This window comes from Anolis sagrei, chromosome 6 (assembly GCF_037176765.1).
Source record: "Anolis sagrei isolate rAnoSag1 chromosome 6, rAnoSag1.mat, whole genome shotgun sequence".
NCBI classification, from domain to species: Eukaryota; Metazoa; Chordata; class Lepidosauria; order Squamata; family Dactyloidae; genus Anolis; species Anolis sagrei.
Genome location: NC_090026.1, coordinates 99,762,389 through 99,780,413, shown reverse-complemented (window position 1 = coordinate 99,780,413; position 18,025 = coordinate 99,762,389). Strand labels below are relative to the sequence as shown.

The window sequence follows — 18,025 nt, the reverse complement described above, 5'->3', positions numbered from 1 at the left end:
ACCTAAAAGGGATGATCACATTGAAAAATAGTTAACTTTCATATTTTTAATATTAAATTATACTATGTTTGAGGATCATTTACAAAACTGATAAAATAGTCAAAAGAAAAGACTGCATACCATTTTCTTCAGGTTTCAAGCTTAACAAGTCATCTAAAGTGCCTAAAAACAAAACACAAGGGAATCACTGACCTGTATTTTTTTGTTTACTTCATAATTATAATGGTGTAGGTTTTTTTCTTAGAATAGTGCTCCAGGGCACTTTTAGAAAAGGCTTTTATAAAGTAATATTGTCCTTCATTCACAGAATTTCATAAGGGTTTCACATTGCCCTCCTCCATTCGTAACCCTCATTTTTTTCAGTGACTTCCATAATTTTTTTCCCCCTGAGAAATTCCTTTGGCAAAAAATATAGAACATGTAGCTGGAAAGTGATTTCAACCTATTACTTTGATAAATCTCTTGGTTTAAACCACCCTTACACACATTTGGAGGGAAGTAAACCCCACTAAACAAAAGTGAATTTACTTCAGAGCTGACATGTACAGAACAACACTACACTTCTAAGAAGCATACCTGAATTCTCTGTATGGCTGAAGTTATCCCCTAATGTGCTCAGAATGTCCTCAGCATCTTCTGCTGTAACCAAAATATTTCCTGTGTCAAATTCAGCAAAAATCTAACAAAGCTTTAAACATGACATATGTCTCAAAGTTCTCTAGTCTGATGAGTTTCACTATAACTTATTTTAACCCGACACAGTTTCAGGCAGGTGATTATCCAATCTGCATTCATTCTTGGGAATGAGTTTTTATTATAATAATAGTGTATCTACGCAGCACTGCCCGGATGTTGGAAGGCCTGCTGCTCTGCTGTCATCCCTTCTTTATCTTTCTCTCCTCTCATACCTTTTCCCATTTCCTTTCTCTTCCTTCCCTTCTTTTTCTTTCTTTCTCCTTCCCTCCCTTCCTTCTTTTTCCTTCCGTCCTTCCTTTTCTCCTTTCTCCCAGAGTGGACCCAAGGTAGCTCCCAGGGATGGTTGATTTAAAATCTCTAACAAATGTAAACAAATGTAGTTCTTTAATAGTCTAGGAAGTTATGAGAACAAAAAAGATTGTTGTACTTCTCTTCAGCTAATTATATTCAATTCTTGGAGAATTTTTCACTATATTTAATACTCTTGCTGTTAAATACTTGTTAGGAACAACTTTAGTCAAGCTCAATTAATCTATTATCCATACAAGAACATACTATCATTTGTGAGGAAAAGAGCACAGACAGAAAGCAGGGATAATCAGACACCTTTGACATTTTTATCTTAAGAATAGTGTTGTGGCCCCAAAGTCATTTTATGGAAAGTGTGTGGTGGGAAATGGCACCCATGGATTGGGAGTAGCATCCACACAGTTTCTCCAAGTTGCAAGCAGGAGGTGATATAGGTACTTTGAAGCAGTGCTAGCAGGTAAAACAATGAAAAGCAAACACCCATTCCAAATATTTATTTTTCAAGGTGCCTTTGTGACTGTTAAATACATTCTTTAATCTCAAATCTTTGTTCATAATTGATTTTGTGAGTTTTATATTTCTAAAACCAGGATGAAATGCCCTGACTGACAGTGTAATATACTCTAAAGTTACTTGCAAGAACAAACTGTTCAGATAGCTTCTATGAACACAGTGAAATTTGAAGCCCCTTGGTTCTGAAAGATGTAAAAGAATACCTGAGTTGTCTGATTCCTTGGTCTGGCATTCATCATCGTATAAAATCAACCTGAAATTAGAAGGGAGAATAAATAAAATTTCATGTTATATATTATACTTCATGATACATGCTATCATTTTATTGCAGAAAATAGTGTCATAGAGTTACTTCTTTCTTCTTTCACTTGTATGAACCTAATCAAGATATTCTGTAATAATAGACACATGAATACATTATTTCAATGCTTTTGTAACAAAATATGAATATTTATATATTTATTTAATCTATTTATACCTAGCCTTTCTCTACCCCGAAGGGGACTCAAGGCGGATTACATAGAGGTAATTATTTAATGCCTTAAAATACATACAATTCCAAAAAATTAAAATTAAATTACATTAAAATTAAAACATACTACACATTTAAAAACATTCCATTCCATATTAAAATCACGCCACCCATACTCATGGTCCAAGTCATTCCATAGTCATTCCATATATTCCAAATCTGTTCATTGCACTGCACTTAAGAGATGCAAATTTATATATGGCCAATGATAACACTACATTTTGTCATTTGCTGCATGTATACTTTACCCTGTAGTATAAAATAAAAGCCAAGGGTCGTCATCAATAGTTCTGGTTCATGTGGTACTTCAGTGTTTCACAGAGATCACGAACAACCTGGTTTAGTCATTTTGGCTTCTAGGGCCCATTTGTTAGTTGTTTTTGACAGCTCATGGTATTTGTATAAATCTCTTCTAGCAACACAATTCAGATGAAGTGATTCTCTTCGAGTCAGCTTTCTCCATTATCCAGCTTTCTCCGCCATGAACATTAATATTATACTAGCATAATTGGAAGAACAGCCTGTGTGGATATATATAGCCCCAAAGCATAAATGGGCAACAGAGTTGTAAGGTTTGTCTCTTATTCTGTGGGACATCTCATGTGAATCTCTATGAAATACAATCCCAGTAGGAAACAAGACACAGGCAAAAAGAGGTTAAATGATGAATTCCAAATTAAAATCTTCCCATCTACACAACAGCTTTCGTGACAGTGGCACACTTACTTGGTGCAATGGGATCTTCTCGATTGACAGAATGTTTAAACACTGTCATTGAGATATGTAGAGATTTAGAACTCTTTTTTCACTTTTCATCACTTAAACATTTAAAGAAATGTGTGAAATTATTCATTTTCTGTTTGGAGGAAGAGAGTAAGTTATCTCCCTGACCTTGTGTGAAGCAGCCAGCAGAACCACTGAATAAGCATGAGGTTTGGTTACATAGCAACTGATGTAATGGGTTTGGCAGGGATCACTGTGCCTGCTGTCACTTCACGATCTTATCTGTACGATGAGCCAAGCACTGAGACAGATCAACTGTGCCTTTAGATCCAAAGAGTAAGACAAACATAGTGGGGCTGTAGAAGTGCTATATGAGTGGGAAAGCTACAAAGCAAAGTAGAAGAAAAAATTCAAAACAAGGACAATTCCAGAGATAGTAATTCTTTATCAGACCTTTCTAACTTTTGCCTGAAAAGGAGGATGAAGAGAAGAAGGAAGAGCTCATCCACATTAAATTCCCGAGGTACTTAATCATTCAGGCTGAAAAGGAAGCTAGCATCAGTCAACCTATTCATTGTCAAAGTGCTTTTACAAAGCCTCTACATCTAGGAAGAGGTTCCATGTAAGGACTTTCTGAGATGCCGTTTAGAATTGTTCTCGCAAAATGCAAGCAATTCTGTGAACAATTTAACATTAAGTTTTTTTCAAACCTTTAAGACTCCAATCTTAAAAAACACATATACATCTATTATCTAGGTCAGTGAGTTGTGTTGCTATCACTTTTCCAATGATAATATATTTTTTACGAGTGCTCAAGGGAAAAAGGATACAAAATGCTAACAAACTTAATTCCAGTGGCCAGCACTGAAAGCTTCCTGCAAAAAAAATTAAAAACTAGTTTTCACATTAACCATTCACATCTGCAAATGGAATTTTATTGATGCCTATGTCTTCATCTCTGTTTCTGGGTGTTTCTATGTAAAAGGGATTGCATGTACTTCTCCCGTGTGCCACATATCCAAAATTATCAAAGACTAAGGCACAACCTATCTGTACAGTTCTATAAACAATGGTAACTAAAATCCCACAAGGCTGAGCTCTCAGGATATATTCTTACAGTGTACTAGTTACTGTGCTGGATCACTTCCCATGTTCTGTAAAAATTACAAGAGCGAATCAGTGCTCAAATGAGCAGTAGATCAGTTGTAGTTCTTGTGCGCATGAGAAATGCCAAGGCAGGAAGACAACGTATGGAGTAAAATCTATTTATTTCTCCCACATAATACACATAAGATGCTTACTTCATTGCTATCAAAAATCCCTGTGAATAAAATCAAGAGCAGGCAAATATTGACAACAACATTTGCTCCCATTTCCCCATACAGTATATGGGAGACTTAGAATGTAAGACAGTTTCCTATTAAATATAATTCTTTTCCTATCCAAAGAGGCCTTTTGGTGGAGAAACACATGTGACACAGCTGTGAAAAGTAAAACTTAACTTGTATTTTCATACTAGCAATATATTTTTCATGTGTTCTTCTAAAAAGAGGACACATATTAAGAGGAAAAAGAAGACAAGTATGCTCATCTGGAGAGTCATTAGATCACTAAAGGGAATGGTGTACAAAAAGAGAGATTTCCTCATCCTGTCTAAATATACAAACACTATGCTCAGGGAAGTTGTCACCTCTTCTGCCTGTTGTTTCTGTATGGGATGTCATCATATTTGAGGATATCCATAGTATTTACAGATACGGTCCACGTATAGGGGTCTGCCCAGAGATCTCCTGCACAGAATTTCAAATAAGCTAAAGAACTACTGGGTGAAAGGATAGAAGCTCATGAGAGCAAAGCAGCAAGAAGTCACTGATTGATGTCTACCGCTCAAGGAATTACCTAGCCTGCAGTTAGAAACAAGTATTTCTTCCAAAATGTACAGCTGGAATGAGCCCTAAAGGCTACAATCGGCCAAAAAATCATTTGAATGGATGCATATCCTATAACTTACTGACTCTGCCGATCATCTTCTGATTTGGTGTTCTCTAGTTGCGGTTCTCCTTCCCTTTCTTCACTTTCCATTAGTTTACATGCAGGTTCTTGTAGGCTCTAGGTCAATGTATATATGAAAAAGAACATCCAAAATTAATAATGAATGCTGAAAAATCTTTTAATGTTGTGATTTAGTAAAGTCACACAAAGCCAAAGCCATGGAAACATCTTCAATTTAAACAAGAAAGAAAAAAGCACAAGTGGTCAGCAGGCAAATTTCCCTGAAGAATAACTAACTATAATGGAAATAGAGTAACAACTGAACAGAGAACCATATAAACTTATTTTTGCTCCACAAAGTCTATGAGAATCGGTAAAGCAAGAGCTAAATATGGACCAAGTGATGACCTTGTAACTGCATCACACTAGTATTTATTTACCCACACTGGTTCATAGTTCATTTTCAGAACCAATTCAAAGGGCAGTTTTTAACTTAAAGGCTTGGCTAGAATCATTGAAAGATAGTCTGCCTCTTATGGTACCCTACTTGAAAAACAGATCTTCAGAGACCTGCTTTTGGTGCTCCTCCCAAGTAAAGTGAACTGAGCAGCTGCCAAGGAGTGGACCTTTGTATTGACAACATTCTGGTTATGGAGTGCTCTTCAGAGAGGCTCCCCTGCTGACTTTTAAAAAAGAGATTATTTCAGTGTTACATGGAAATCTCCATAGACCTTTTAAATACAACTTTAAAAATGTTTAGTGTTCAGTGCCACTGTATGTGCTATGTCATACTATTCGCCCTAGAATTGTTGATGCCCCGAATTTGTTTAAGTGTTTTTTTAAAAAAAATCACACATTGTCTTTTTATATGGTATTCCCCGTCTCCCAAGAACAAACTGTTCTGCAGCTTTCTACAAATACAGTAAAAAAACCAAAACAAAACAAATGTGTGATAGAGCAACAATATACAAAAGACTCCAAAACATTTGGGAGCTGAGTCTCTGCATTAATTGTGCTGGTGAATATTTCATGTATCTTATGAAGTGGATCCTTCTGTGATGATATATGCCATAACTGATGTCTTAGTTTTTAAGATGCCACAAGACTCTTGACTGCAACAGGTGAACACAGCTATCTGTCAGGAAAGCCACATGAAACATCTCTATGCAATCTTTAGCATTTATAAAACCAGGTACAATAAACTGTTGATCAGAGGATGAGACTTTTAAATCCATTATTACTATGCATATTTAATTTCTGCACATTCATTCCTTCTTGAAAGATGCAATCACACTGCCAAAAGACCCACATTGTGCTTTCAATCTAAACTGAAGTTCAGTGTTTCATTTTCAACCTGCTGAAAATAAAGGATTCTTTTGTCTTTGTTTTTGACAGAATGCTGTTTTATATTTAGTTCTATTTGCTGTTTTTGCTGTTCTATTTTTGTATTTTCAGACAGGAAAAATGAGTAACAGTTTTTCAAGTTCGATTTCTGTCAATGGCACTTTTAAAAAGTTTGTTTTACTGTTGTTAGGTAGAAATACTGATGTTTTCTGCAAAATCAGTAAAAAGCTACTGTTTCCTTTTAAAATGATATATCAATCTTATAAAATATTAGGTTACAAAATAAAGAAAGTGAGACACAAATATTTTTCTTCATGCATTCCCACATTATCTACTACAAAGTTTCAATTCCAGAAAGTATGTCAAGTGAGAATATTTCCTCTTATCAAGCTCATTTTAGGGCTGCTCACAGCTAAGTAGACTGATTCATTAATGGAGGTATTGCCGAAGCCCTGCCAATACAATTTTGATCTTTCTTTGGATGAAAACAAGTAACTTATGTTACTTTCAGTATTTTTAGACACTTCTAGTTAAAAAAACGCAATTTTATTTTCTCCAAATAACAATTTGGATAAGCATTTACTTGGATCAGAAATTTATAAAGGGCATTTGCCTGTTCTTACCCTCCAATAATTAGCTTATCATAAATGGCAAACTGACAAAGGCACAGTTATTATTAAAGAATACTGTTTCCTAGTCAAACTTGGAAAAAAAGAGGAATTTATATTGGAGAGCATATATGATCAAACACAACACCTTTCAGAAGGTTAAAAACTCTTTTTTTTTTTTTTGCTTTTAAGATGTATTTGCAGGCAAATGAGTAAAACTGTACTGGACTCATGATTTTAAAGAATTATTTTGTCTGGGATAGCTACTTCTTAACTGAAATTGCTAGCGTTTTTGAAAATAAGTATGCATTTAAATTTTTATATGGCTTTTTTATAAAGGGATCTACATCAGAGGGTGGCAACTGCCAGGAGAGTAAGATGCTGACCTGCTCTTTGGCGAGACCTTGGAAGGCTGCACTCCATTCCCCTTTAAGGTTGTTGAAGAGGCTTTTGGGGGGGGGGGGAGTTTTTTAGGGGGAAAAAACCAACCTAGGCAAGCTCTGAGGGCCACAGAAATAGAGCTGCAGGGAACATGTAGCAGGTAATTGGCACTTTGTTCACCCTTGATAAACATGAACAGGAACTGGAGTGGTTGCCCAGGCAGTCAAAGTAATGTTCCTCAAATCAAATTAAAGTTGCCCTTAATTATCTCCAAGCCCCAAAATGATATTTAACACACACACATACAAGTATCTGGGGTGGTAGGGTGGTGGCTGAGTCTGGCCATTTGCACATTTCCTCACATCCTTACTGACACACTCACTCAGGTGAGGACAAGGGAATGGTGACAGGAGGAACGAGGCCTGGTGGTACGTATGTCACCAAGGCAGACAGAGAGAGTACTGCCAATGTAATAAGAACTGTCACAATGCCTTCCTGTGCTCTTGCCCTCTTCTCAAAGCTACTGTCACCACTACTTCATCTACCCACCCCAGCTCTCCCCCCCCCCCCCCGGTCCATCCTGGAGACCCACACCTATGCATTTGAAAATGATATAGGCAGGAAACAGATTTATTCATTCATTCTTGGGTAAAGGTCTGATCAATTTGCATGTGTATATGATATTAAAAATGGCTTCTTCCTATTAATAATATAATTATGTAACCAGATCATGTCATAACAACACTGTAGGCAAATGAAGTTAATTCAGATCACTACATTGCTGCTCAGAACTGTGAATAGCAAATACCTAAAAGCAGTTTTAAGAAACTAGATAGGCATTTAGTGGTTTACTTGTAAATAATTAATTTTTGTCTTACAGAATTTATACTGACTGTATCCAATAAAAATGTTTTCAAACTAGTAATAGACTTCAGTCTATTTATTTATTTACAGTATTTTTATTCTGCTCTTCTCACCCCGAAGGGGTCTCAGGGCAGATTACAATGCACATATACACGGTAAACATTCAATGCCCTTTTTGACATTCAAGACCATACAGACAGAGGCCATTCAGCAGTTCTTCCACCCTTACCTTTGATTATGTATACTGATCCAACAAGAACCACTACTTAATCTAGTACGTGTTGCCAGGAACCTACTGCCTGGCCTGTCGAAACACACAGCTTTTGTCCTCAATGCAATAATCCTCCAGACCTTCCCATCTTGAGACTCAAAGACTTGAAAGCCCTGAATATGGTCTTATCCAATCACTACCTAAAATGTCCAACCTTCTTCCATCCATTTTCAGTACATTTGCCAGCTTTCTCAAGCTGCTAACTTTAAGTTTCAAGGAATTGTTATGTTTCTCAGATATTCAGGAGAAATGAAGTTGCGGGAGGAGGAACACTGATAGCTGTTTGTGTTTAAAACCTGGGTACTGATTATCATGAATTCCCAGATCTCACTGGCTTGGTGCAAATATATCTATACAGTATATCTACTGTGTATGTACTAACATCAGTGCACAAAAGGTTAAGGGACTGGGGAGAGAACTGGTGGATGAATGCATGTGGCCCATCATACCATTAGCTACAGGGAGGGACTGTGACGGGACCGATGAAGGGTGGAAATACTTGATGGTAAACATTCCTTACCTTCAATGTTCTGAATTCATATGGCTGATAGCCTCTGAAACTTTCATGGATAGCTGCCATGGTATGAGATGTTCTTTTCCAAAAATTAAGAAGCATTGTCTGAAACAGAAAGAAACATCTTAGCACAACACTCATGTGCTAATGAGAAATCGAATATTTCAGGAATATTTCACCAGATTTATGCAGTAAGGAAAACCACTTATCACATTTCTGTATTAAGTTGTCTGGATTTCAATGCTAAACATAGATTAGTGGTTTTATGGATTATTTAATTTTTGGATACCTGGTATGTTGCCAGCACATGAGACAGGAGATTACATCTGCTTGCTCCAAGGAGATCCACTTTTTGACAGACATCAGTTTTCAGTTTGTCAAAGTTCAGTTTTGTGTGACGGACTTGTGCTTGGACCTATCAATATATAGAATATATGACAGATGAAGAATTCCTTCCCGACATGGAAAGAACTCTATAAAATGACTTCTCTAGCACACGTTTCTAGTTTCCAAAGTTATTATTTTTACAATGTTAACATAATTCAGCCATGTCAATATTTGTTTGTATTAATTGAAGGGACATTGTTGTTTATTTGTTCAGTCACTTCTGACTCTTTGTGACCTCATGGACCAGCCCACACCAGAGCTCCCCGTCAGCTGTGGCCACTCCCGGTTATTTCAAAGTCAAGCCAGTCACTTCAAGGATACCATCCATCCATCTTGCCCCTGGCCTGCTCCTCTTCCTTTTTCCATAGGACATGCTACCCTTCAATTAATAAATTCTCAGAGACATTTGCTGATACTGGAGACAAATATTATTCACCAAAGCTAAGCAAATTTCATATCACCAAATGAAATCTCTCTCGTGCAAAAACAACAACCACCACTTCAAACCTGATACTAGCATTGTGATGGGGAACGTCTGCAACGTGATTGGTGTGTTGTTATGGTCTGTTTCACTTATCAAATAGAAAAGATTTCATCCATCCACAATTAACACATGGAACACTATTTCTTCCTACCAGTAGAACAGAGGCATTACAGTATTCATCCCATACTGATGATGGTAAGAGATGTTCGGAAATGGAATAAGCTGCCTTTGAGTGTGATAAAGTCCTCTTGTTTGGAGGATTTTAAGCAGAGGCTGAATGGCTATTTGTTTGGGATGCTTTGACCATGTGTTCCTGCATGGCAGAATAGGGTTGGACACGATGGCCCTAGTATTCTCTTCCAACTGTATGATTCTATGATGTGGCAAGAGCAAGAAAGCCAATTTCTTTCTTTCCCAGGTCAATTGTACCATTTCTAGGTCAAGAACAGAATTTGTATAAAAAATATGTAATAAAATCCTTTTCTTCCAGTAAAATAATCAAAGCTATATTTTTCAGTAGTCAAGCACTCAGACCATGTTCACATCTATAACCTTGAACCTCATCTATATAATTTTCTACACAAAAGTGCACTTAATTTTTCATGAGCCTAACAGTGCCAATTGAATGAGAGATTAAGTTCATTAAAGTAGGCTTATCTGCCTGAAATCTATTTATTAATCAATGTTCTTTTCTTCTCCCTTTGGAAAAAATTATGGGCACAGCATTGAGTGACTTAAGAACAATAGCTGCTAATGTCATTTAAGTGTCGTTCTGATTTGCATACTGTTTTCTAAGTTCATATTCCAAGACTATTTGCATAAGGGACAATCCACACTTTAAACATTTTCTGTTTGAGTGGAACCTGCTCAAAATGTTTCATTGCCTGAAGCGAAGGACAAGATGATTTCCTCCATTCATACATCATTTCCATTGGTAGATGGGAACTGCACTGGCAGCTGAAGTTTACAGCAACCCTTTTGATGGGTCAGTATCCATCACTACCTTTAAAGGAATTAGGCTATTTTAAAGGACACAGGGCAATCTATGTGACACACATAGCTCTATCCTGCAAACGGAAAGAATGGCTAGAACAATTACAGCAACTCCTCAATATCCAGGGGACCCAACACCAAGTTCCCGTTTTAAAATGTGCCAATTTCAATACATTATGAATAAAATGCATGCTGACACTTAAGCTAAGTTATGCAATATTTATCCATATATTTACTGATACACCAATTCAAGGAATTATCAATGTGAGATGGATGTAGATTCTTCTTCTTTTTTTTAAAGGATACTTGTTACAAGCATTAATTAATTAATTAATTAATTAATATGTTTACATCACATTCTCTGTCCATGGGCAACATACAATAAAATCTGGGCAACATACAATAAAATCAATCTAATAAATGTAAAAAAAAGGATACACAATTAAAATAATTTTAAAATGGTAGGAAACATATTATGTAATTCATGAATTAAAAGCTTTGAAAAGTTAAAATAATTTTAAATGAATTAAAGACAAATTCTTGGGAGGGTTACTGTAAAACTGGCCGGTCCCCAAAAGCTTTAACAGCAAAATAAAGCATCTCTGTGTAAACTCAGCATTGAATATCGACACTATGCTATAAATCTACACAGATCAATATTTCAACCCCAGAATTTTATTTTTAAATGCCCTATGCAACAGGAAAAAAATTTATATGCTACACATTCCAGAGTTCATTGCTAAAACCACTTATACATAGTATCTTTATGTGCTTTAAGCAGGTGTTGTGTGCTTCAGATATCGGTATTTGTCTTTGAAAAAACATATGATTAAAGTAACATCCTATAATACAGAATCCTATCTCACTATATGGTTCAACATCTATCCTAGAGCTTTTTATCTATTTAGTTTACTATTGTTACAAATATAATTTTAAAAAAGTAAATGTCCAATCTAACAGTCCATTGTCTCTTTTAAGGAACAGATAATTTCTAAATGATTATAAACATTTGATCTATTTGACCTAATATGCAAGTTGAGATCATATCCCTCTTGTACCGGTTATTAGGAGACGTAGAATACTGCTGTGTTACCAAATGCTACGCATTTTTCTTTGCCAAGTCAGGAAAAGGTTTCAGTATCAAGTATTAAAATGGCTGGATCCTATTTCACACCAGAGATTTTCTTATACAGTAAAAGGTGCTTTACATCCAGCACAGTACTGAAGAACACTAAGCATTCTATTTGGAAAAGTACATCAACATGGGTCTGGTCCTATTTTTAGAAATCTTTGCACCTTCAGATAAAATGATAATAATAATAATACATTAAACTCCATGTTTTGAATCACAGCTCTTTTGACCCAGTGCAAATAATTTTAGCCAGTTTTACATATAGCATGCCTCTGAACATTCTTGCACATTTTCCTTCTTTTTCCTCTTTCTGTTCCATTCAAAATTTGAAGTAACTATAATGCTAGGTGACCTGTGGACTAGTGTGACTGCTAACCATATTTAAAGCTCAAATGTCCAATTATTTGATTCAGTATATTAATTTCAGCATAGTGCTAAATGGAGAAGCTCAAATTCAGGAGATGACTAAAACAGAGCTAATAATAAAGGAAACTCACAGGAACAGCCCATTCCTCTTAGAACTCTCATCAGAAATCCATAATTTGCCTTAAGAGAATGGTCCAAATGAAGGAAGGAAATTAAAAAACCTTTACGGATGTCTTTGGTGATTGGAAATGGCCGCAACTCCTAATGTGCTTAACAGAGGCAAGATTCAGACGAGCAACTGTGGAAAGCTGGAGGGTGGGGACATTAGAATTATGTCTTGGAGGCCAGCACCCCATCACCATACCCTGCTCCTTCAAAAATAAAACAAAAGCAAAATAGAAAAACCACCCAAAATACCCTCTGGGGGCATGACAGCATTCTTATCATGTTTGGGGGCCTTCTTGAAAAAATGAGAGTGCATTTTTGGTATTTTCAAAGTGTATTTTTTTCCTGGAAATGTCATGCAAAACTTTTGTTTTGGCCCTGAGGTGCCCCAAACAAAGTGGAAATACCCTTCACAACCAGTAGAGGATATTTTTGATCCCTGGGAATCCCTGGAGCATACATCCCACAAGCTGTACTCCCACCTCTATTTTAGACAGTAAATATATGAGTTCTCTTCCTTCTTTTCTTGTTAACACAAATTATGGCCTTACACCCCCCTCCACCATTTCTGAGTCCAACTTCTCTTTCTTGGTGCAAGATGCTATGGAAAATAATGTCAGTTGTGTATGGGAAATACATTTCAGTGAATTGCTTGTAAATGCCAATTTGGTACTGCCAAATTTTACTGGAAATGTTATGACTACATTATTACAAAAATGCTACACTACAAGGATTTACAGTACAATCCTATTTATGTTTATACAAAGTTAAGTCTGAGTTCAAAAGGGCTTATTCCCAGGAAGACTGCAAAGGATGCAGCTTTAGTGAACTAGTTAAATGTTTTCTTCCAGTGCAGAGAACCGTTTTACTGGCTCAGAGGATCTAAGATTGGTCTTGATCATCAGGAGAAATAACTGAGGAATTACTTTTTGTCTCTAAAATCTGAAGGAAACAAAAGACTCAGGTCAGGACACTTCATTTTCTACTGATAAAATCTGAGTATTGTTAATTCCTAGTACTGAAGGTTTGCAAAGATTCTGAACATATTTGTATTCAAGCACCAAATCAGAGGAACCCACCAAATCAGAGGAGCCAGAGAATAGCTCTCATTTACATTTTTAATCTGACTCTCCATTACAAATTCCAGTAGATGGAAGAGCCTTTAAAAGATACGTGTTTATGAAAATTAAAATACCTTGGTCAATCAATTACTCTGGCTGTTAAAACCTGATGAAAAGAAAGCCTTACAACTTCTATAAAATATTTATGCATTTTATCATAAGGAGAGATCAAAATGAGAATTAAAAATATTAACAGAAATAAAAAGTATTTCCTACTTTTTCTATAATGTGTACAATTAGTGTGTTGACTATAGACCTACATAAAAATAAATTACAGCTGGATCAGAATAGAGAAACAGGAGTCAAGGAAAATGAATGGAAGAGTAAACAGGAAAGGAAGCCAGCTGTTGAGTGGATCTTTTATTTTCTATACGGCAATGTCCAGTGATTGCCACCCTCACTTTTTAGACCTTATCAAAGTGCTGGAACCAGGCATGTAGCTGGGGGGGGGGGGGGGGGCTTGAGGGGCTTCAGCCCCCCCTCCCCCGAAATTCTCATGGTAGTTCGCGAAAAGGCCTTACTGGTACATTATTTAAATTGTTATGTTTATTCATATCATGATCTGATCACCATACTCAATATATCCCATATGCATAGGGGTATTGGGGTAATGATACAAAAGGTTTGCTAGGGTAGACCCTCTTTCACTCAAACTCAGCCCCCCCCCCGAAACCCCCCTGAAAAAACTCACCCACCCACCCCCGAATCGAAATCCTGGCTACGGGCCTGGCTGGAACTATACTTAACATGGTCCATCTGCTTCGCTTTTTGACAAAAACAACGACAATATAAAATACAACTTGCCTTTCATCTCTTTTCCACTACTCCAGATTTGAATAGTGAGAACAAAGTATGTTGCTTTCTATCACTGTTGATGTTGTTGTTGTGTGCCTTCAAGTAATTTCCAACACATGGCAACCTTAAGGCAAACCTATAATGAGAATCTGTTAGAAAGATTTATTTAGAGGGGGTTTGCCATGGCCTTCCGCTGAGAGTTTGTATGTTGTGTATGTGTGACCTGCCCAAGGTCACTCAGTAAGTTTCTATGGTTAAGTGAAGATTTAAATCTTGGTCTCCAGAGTCACTGTTAGACACTTAAACCACTGCACCACATTGACGCCTCTACCATTGCTACTGCTGTCCATTTGATACAAAGAGGACACAATGAAAGGCAGAAGACTCCACAGCAGTAACAGATCCAATAGTAACCACTGTCACTAATGTTAGATCAGGAGTGCATGACCTACCTTAATCTCATTTTATATACCATATAAACTTTCTGTGCAATTTGTTATGACATTACAAATCAGACAAGATATAAAGAAAAATTTTATAAGGAAAATTGCGAGTTTCCAGCAGCATTCTGGTATTTAAGTAAAGGGAATGAAGAATTACTTTATCTCTCTAAATCTATTTGATGTGAAGTGCATGTTGTCAGCAGTGTTCCTTTAATGATAAGGCTACATTTATGCAAATTATTCGATAGCTCACCAAAAAAAAAAATCATTGGTGTCTTAGTTTTTAGGGGTGTTCCTGGGGTTATTAGGAGAACTGATTCACAAAGTTGCATTGGATAGACGGCATCAGCTCTAGTTTCTGAGATATGGTTATCATAGTTTTTTATAGGTTATCAGATAGCAAATGGTAGATAGCATATGTTTGTATCTCAAAAACTCGAGCTGATAGGGGAAAACTGGTGCCATTTTTGGAATCAGCAAACCAAATATACTCAGAAATATGGCTAACATTTGAGGCACCAAAATGTGCGTTGGTCAGTATAATTAGTCATCATCATCACAAGTGATCCCTCATGGTTGGATATGATCATTTTTCAGAAGTAGGTTCTTGGTGATGGGTATATAAGCGACTGTAGAGACCTGTTCTGGATCCGCATGGTCTATCACAATGAGGACATCAATTTCCCGACAAAGGAAATGCTTTCTACTTGGCATGTTTCTCTCTCTTTACCCTATACTTGTGCCTTCTCAAAATGCACAGCACTGTTGGTAACAGCTGACCTCCAGTTGCAATGCTTGAGGGCTAGGGTGTCCCAGTTCCTGGTGTTTATGCAACTTTTTAAAGGATCAAGTTAAACCCATCTTTAAATCTCTTTTGTTGTCCACTGACATTCTGTTTTTGGTTCTTGAGCTGAAGGTAAAGTAACTGCTTTGGGAGATGGTGATTGGGCATTCTCAGCATAGTTGATGGAGGAGGATCATCGCTTCAATGCTGGTGGTCTTTACTTCTTCCAGAATGCTGACGTTTGTCTGCCTGTCTTCCCAAGAGATTTGCAAGATTTTTTTGAAGTCAATGCTGATGAAATCTTTCCAGAAGTTGAGTGACATTTATAGATGGTCCATGTTTTGCAGGCATACAACAGATTTAGAAGGATAACAGCTTTATAAACAAGCGTATTGGTATTCCTACAAATGTCCCGATCCTCAATCACTTTCTGCTTAATTCGGGAAAATACCGCACTCACAGAGCTCAGACAGTGTTGTACTTGGGCACTGATGTTGGCTTGTTAATAAGAGCTTAAATGCATTTTACAAGGTTTATTCTTGGTGAATCTTAGCACAAGTAAAATACTTCATGACATGGGATACAGGTGGAGATGGACTTTGGTTTCTGAAAAAAAGGGGTTACAATGTGCAAAACTTTAGGCCGCAAAGGCAGCATGAGACGTGAAGAGAGATATTGATAACACACTGAAGAAAAGTGGATAAATGAGTAAAAATGAAAACAACCTACAATAAAGGTGGGAGTCCTGTGATGGAATGACAAGAACATACAAAGAAAATTCTGAGCACAAAAGAAACCACAATCTAGACAGATATATAGAGACTATATATGTAAAAAAAACCCTCAACACTTTGGCAGCCAGGTCATTAGGCCCAATAATATATAATTGTATAACAAGTATATAGTTGAGCTGACCTTAGCTGAATTTTCTACTCTTCAACACTAGCTTACATGTGATACAGGAAAATAGATTTTTATTTTAAAGTGACATATTAAACACATGTCTTAAGCATGTATATTACAAAGCAGTGATTCTCAACCTGTGGGTCCCCAGGTGTTTTGACCAGCTGTTAGGATTTCTGGGAGTTGAAGGTCAAAACATCTGGGGACCCACAGGTTGAGAATCACTGCTTTAGAAAAAACATTATTTCTGAAAGCAATCCAAAAAACATGGGATTTTTCCCCATTTAATTTACTTTTGATATATGGTTGTGAGACAAACTCAAATAGAGAGAGAAAAAATGTAAACCGGTGATTCCACTGATTTTTATCAAAATGCTCTAGGAAAGATGAGAAAAGGAAATGCCTTGTTGGACATCTGTGAAGAGTCTCACTGTTATCATTTTGCTAAAGGCATCTATGTTTGCCAGGTGGTGATGGAATTTTGCTTGAAAGAAACAAAACTTGCTCAGACATACCATCATTATAAATTTTAAAAGAATTATAATGACACATCAGGCTTCATATGCTTATGTCAGGACAGCAAATATATTTTTAAAAAATGTAATTTTAAAAAAGCGATTAAAGCTATATTTCAGTTAAGCAAGCAGATGTGTTCCTGGCCCTGACTTCTTTAACAGAAAATGTTATAGCATTTAGTCAGGATTAACATAGAAGGTACAGGATAAGATCCTATACTACCATCAGAAAAAAATAACACTTCAATAATTATATATATATATATATATATATATATATATATATATAAAATAACAATGTGTATGTGTAAAATGAAGCTAGGGTAAATCTACTATGTTTGATATCACTTTAACTGTCAATGTAATGGAATCAAAGGAGCTGTACTTTTACAAGGAATTTAGCCTTTTGTGCCAGTGAGTCCTGGTGCCTTGACAAACTTAAACTCCTATGATTCCATAGCATTGAACCATCCCAGTTAAAGTGGTGTCAAATTGTATTCATTCTGCAGTGTAGATCAGGCATGGGCAAGCTTCGTCCCTCCAGGTGTTTTGGACTCCAACTCCCACAATTCCTAAAAGCCTAGTGGCTGTTATCAGTTGGAATTGTGGGAGTTGAAGTTCAAAACACCTGGAGGGACGAAGTTTGCCCATGCCTGGTTAACATACACCCTAAATCAAGCACATCTTGAATAAGGAAAAAACAACAAAATTACGACCACTCTCAAGACCACCTGAAAGATTCTCCCAAAATCTATCTTTGTTTGTTCTTTCACCATCCCTGTTTTCTTATTCCAATTTGATGCTCAAATGTATAGATCTTTGGCATTTCTCACTCCATATATGGTAAAAGTCTTTGTTGTACATTTTTTAACATCAATTTATTTCTATAACCTTTTACTTTTTGCTTCTTGTTTGTCCTTACTTGCTTGAAGGGTTTCAAAGGTCATCCATTTAAGGCTTCTCTTTCTTTTTTGACTGCAGATAGTGTCCTTTGGCATTCCTTCCTGACAATGTCCCTAGCTTCAACCAGAGTTCTTTTGGTTCCCAGTGAATTTGGCTTAATAGCACAAATTTATTTTTTACATTATCTTTAAATTCTATGGAGATATAATTCAGGTTGTATTTTGGCACAATATTTTGTTTAGTGTTCTTTAGTTTTATTCTAATTGTTTATATTAGCAGTTCATGGT

The 18,025-nt window shown here is 36.4% G+C and overlaps 1 protein-coding gene across 3 annotated transcripts in view; it reads right to left on the bottom strand.

Moving 5' to 3' along the window:
* The window catches only part of ICA1 (islet cell autoantigen 1), a 55,851-nt gene that overhangs the window by 9,852 nt on the left and 27,974 nt on the right, over nt 1–18,025 (bottom strand). For 2 of the 3 annotated variants that reach the window (XM_060782196.2, XM_060782195.2), the window contains exons 7-12: nt 9,037–9,162; nt 8,754–8,852; nt 4,785–4,882; nt 1,722–1,771; nt 577–639; nt 121–162 (exon numbers count right to left, since the gene is read on the bottom strand). In XM_060782196.2, coding sequence (XP_060638179.2) covers nt 121–162; nt 577–639; nt 1,722–1,771; nt 4,785–4,882; nt 8,754–8,852; nt 9,037–9,162 — 478 coding nt within the window. The remainder of the gene's footprint in view (nt 1–120; nt 163–576; nt 640–1,721; nt 1,772–4,784; nt 4,883–8,753; nt 8,853–9,036; nt 9,163–18,025) is intronic. The other variant, XM_060782197.2, reaches the window with a different exon arrangement.